At 37.1% G+C, this 2,976-nt stretch overlaps 1 protein-coding gene across 1 annotated transcript; it reads left to right on the top strand.

Annotated features, from left to right (window-relative positions):
• The first annotated feature begins 569 nt into the window (after positions 1-569).
• On the top strand, positions 570-2,976 carry LOC137729785 (aquaporin NIP1-1-like). Its single transcript, XM_068468807.1, has 5 exons — positions 570-758; positions 992-1,216; positions 1,534-1,731; positions 2,280-2,341; positions 2,477-2,976. Exons 1-5 carry the CDS (start codon positions 639-641, stop codon positions 2,685-2,687), a joined length of 816 nt encoding a protein of 271 aa, XP_068324908.1. The 5' UTR covers positions 570-638; the 3' UTR covers positions 2,688-2,976.

Here is a 2,976-nt window from a genome sequence, read left to right as displayed (position 1 = left end):
CGTGTTGCGGTCACAATGAAAAAATTTCTCGTGGTAGAGGGCCACTTGTGGAGAGATTTTTCAATGTAATCGGAACACTGAATGATACACCACGTATTACTATACAATGTGTGTTAAAAAGTTAATTAATTATATATTAAAATTTCACACCACTTATATAAAAACACGTGATGTACCACCAGTGTTCCAGTCACAATAAAAAATTTCTTCCACTTGCGGCCAAACATAGTTTTCAGTTTTGGAAAGCCAGCTCCAAATTGCAAGGACTTGAGGATGTGAATTAATAAGGCTTACCCATGCCCACTCTGCATTTTCGGTGGGTGGTTGAAGCGGTCTTGAATGCCCTTTCTCCTATTTCACAAGCTTGCCACATTTTTCAACGATATCTCCTATGGAAACTCCCATCTGAAAATACCTTTTATATAAACAAAAATAATAAACAAAAAGCCCCATTTTTCTTCTTAGTCAACATCTCTATCTCTTTTATTTTTTTGTTAAATGACATCTCTATCTCTTTCTAGGACCTTTGTGTATCCCATAAATTGGGCTGTCCTGCAGCGTTTTCTGTTCACTCCAAGATTTGACAAGAAAGCAGAAGAAATCTCTCTCTCTCTCTCTCTCTCTCTCTAGCTTCAGCCATGGCTGAGACTACAGCGACTAATGGAATCCATGTCTTGAATGTTGAAGATGGTGATGCCAATCACAAAACCAACCAAGAATCCGGCAGCTTTTGCGTCTCTATCCCTTTCATGCAAAAGGTGTGACTTAATTAACTTATATCTATCAAATTTTCAGTTTTGTTTTCACCGTTAAATCGATATTGTAAATTATTTTAATTTAGGAAAAGTTGGTAGGCCGCAAACAAACAGCCTACTACTGACCTAACTCATATCGGCAAAATCATTTTTGTTAAAAAGAAGTTTTTGTTTCAAGGAAGCAGAGCTTAAAAGTGAATGATGAGTGATGAAGTTGAAACCTTTTTGTGGGACAGGTATTTGCTGAGGTGCTGGGAACCTACTTCGTGATATTTGCAGGTTGTGGGTCTGTGGTGGTGAATCTGGTCTCAGACAACACGGTGACGTTTCCTGGGATTTCAATTATTTGGGGGCTTGTTGTGATGGTCATGATTTACTCTGTTGGTCACATCTCCGGTGCCCATTTCAATCCTGCTGTCACCATTGCCTTTGCAGTGACCAAGAGGTTTCCATTGAAGCAGGTGACCTAATCAAACCAACCCATAAATTTTTATTTCTTCCTTTGAAAGTTGTAAACCGCAGAGATCAAATTTCCCGATGTTATGTGTCTTTATAAATAAATAAAAATGTGTTTCTTGTTGAATAAGTTTAGTCTAAGAAACTCTAGTGTCCGAAGTGAAGACTGAATGCTACTAGACGAAATCGTTATTTGCAACTTAAAACCCGTGTTGCTAACAAAACAAACTTTGCTGCACAATTTGAAACCATAATGTTCTCTTGCCAATTCCTTTTTTCGTGGCCACATTTTTCTCAATTTATTCTTATATTTTGTTTATAGGTACCTGCTTATGTAGGAGCTCAAATCCTTGGATCAACTCTTGCAGCTGGTACCCTTAGACTGATCTTCAATGGGCCCCAAAACCACTTTGCAGGAACAACGCCTTCTGGAACTCCCTTCCAGTCATTTGTGATTGAGTTCATCATCACATTTTACCTCATGTTTGTTGTTTCTGGAGTTGCCACTGACAACCGAGCGGTAACTACTATTTTCTACCTCTTTAACCTCTAAAAAATTTACTTTTGTCTAGGATCCTACATTGATGGTTTCTCATGTCAATCACACACCCCTATGTGTTTTGATTCCTCACGAAGAAATTTGTGATTAACTTAGGATTTTGTCACTGTAGGAATCCCAAGTGCAAAAAGGTTTTTTTTTTTTTTTTTTCTTTTTTTTCTTTCTAAAAGCTGTTGAGAGAAGTTATTCTAATATTAACCTCAACTTTGTCAACATATTGGTCCAAATTTCCTAATTTTTATAAGTAACCGTAACCAATATGGTTGATTAGCTTACAAGGGTTGGCGTCAAACTTCTTAACCTGTTAGACTGACATGATTGGATTTGGGAATAGTTTTATATTATTATACTACTTAATTAGCCTAATATATTCCTAAATTTCTGCGTCATATACTTTTCCACGTTAAACTATTACAGAGACAGTGACTTGGTCATTGAATCATGTCCACAAAAGTGACTCCAGAAATCTTATGGCGATTTGATTTTTCCTCTTTTGTTTGCTTACGCAGATTGGAGAGCTTGCGGGGCTTGCGGTTGGCGCTACGGTTCTTCTTAACGTGATGTGTACAGGGTATTAACTTATTAATATCGTCCTAAACATCCTTCAAAGATATGTTTATTTAATAAGCTGTGACATATGTCTCTTAATTACAAATTAATATTTGTGTCCTATTGATTTGGATTTCACGTTAATTATACCCTGCAGACCGATTTCAGGAGCATCGATGAACCCGGCAAGAAGCATAGGACCTGCAATTGTATCAGGCCACTTTAAGGACCTGTGGGTATACATTTTTGGACCAACTCTTGGAGCTGTGAGTGGTGCCTTGGTCTACAATCTAATCAGGTTTACGGACAAGCCGCTGCGTGAGATCACGAAGAGTAGCTCTTTCTTAAGAGGAGTGGGGCGCAAGTAACTTATCCGATTGATGAAGGGTATATTTAATAGCTAATTATGCAGAGATTAAACAGTTTGTGGTCAGAGAAAAAGAGGCAATTAAGACCTTTTCTTTTTTCTTTTCTTTTCTAGTTTATGCACTTTTTTTTTTTGTTTTCCCAGAAAGCAAGGGGGCAGATGTTTGTAATAGATTATATACTTGAAATTAAATTGGAAATGGGAATTTCCATGTTTGGATTGTACAGTATATGATATATGTTATCTTCTGATCCGTACTCAGATTGGTAAATCAAATCGAAGTATAAGTT

Source organism: Pyrus communis, chromosome 3 (assembly GCF_963583255.1).
Source record: "Pyrus communis chromosome 3, drPyrComm1.1, whole genome shotgun sequence".
In the NCBI taxonomy this organism is placed as follows: Eukaryota; Viridiplantae; Streptophyta; class Magnoliopsida; order Rosales; family Rosaceae; genus Pyrus; species Pyrus communis.
Note: the sequence above shows the minus strand (reverse complement) of the source record. Positions and strands in the feature narration are given on the sequence as shown.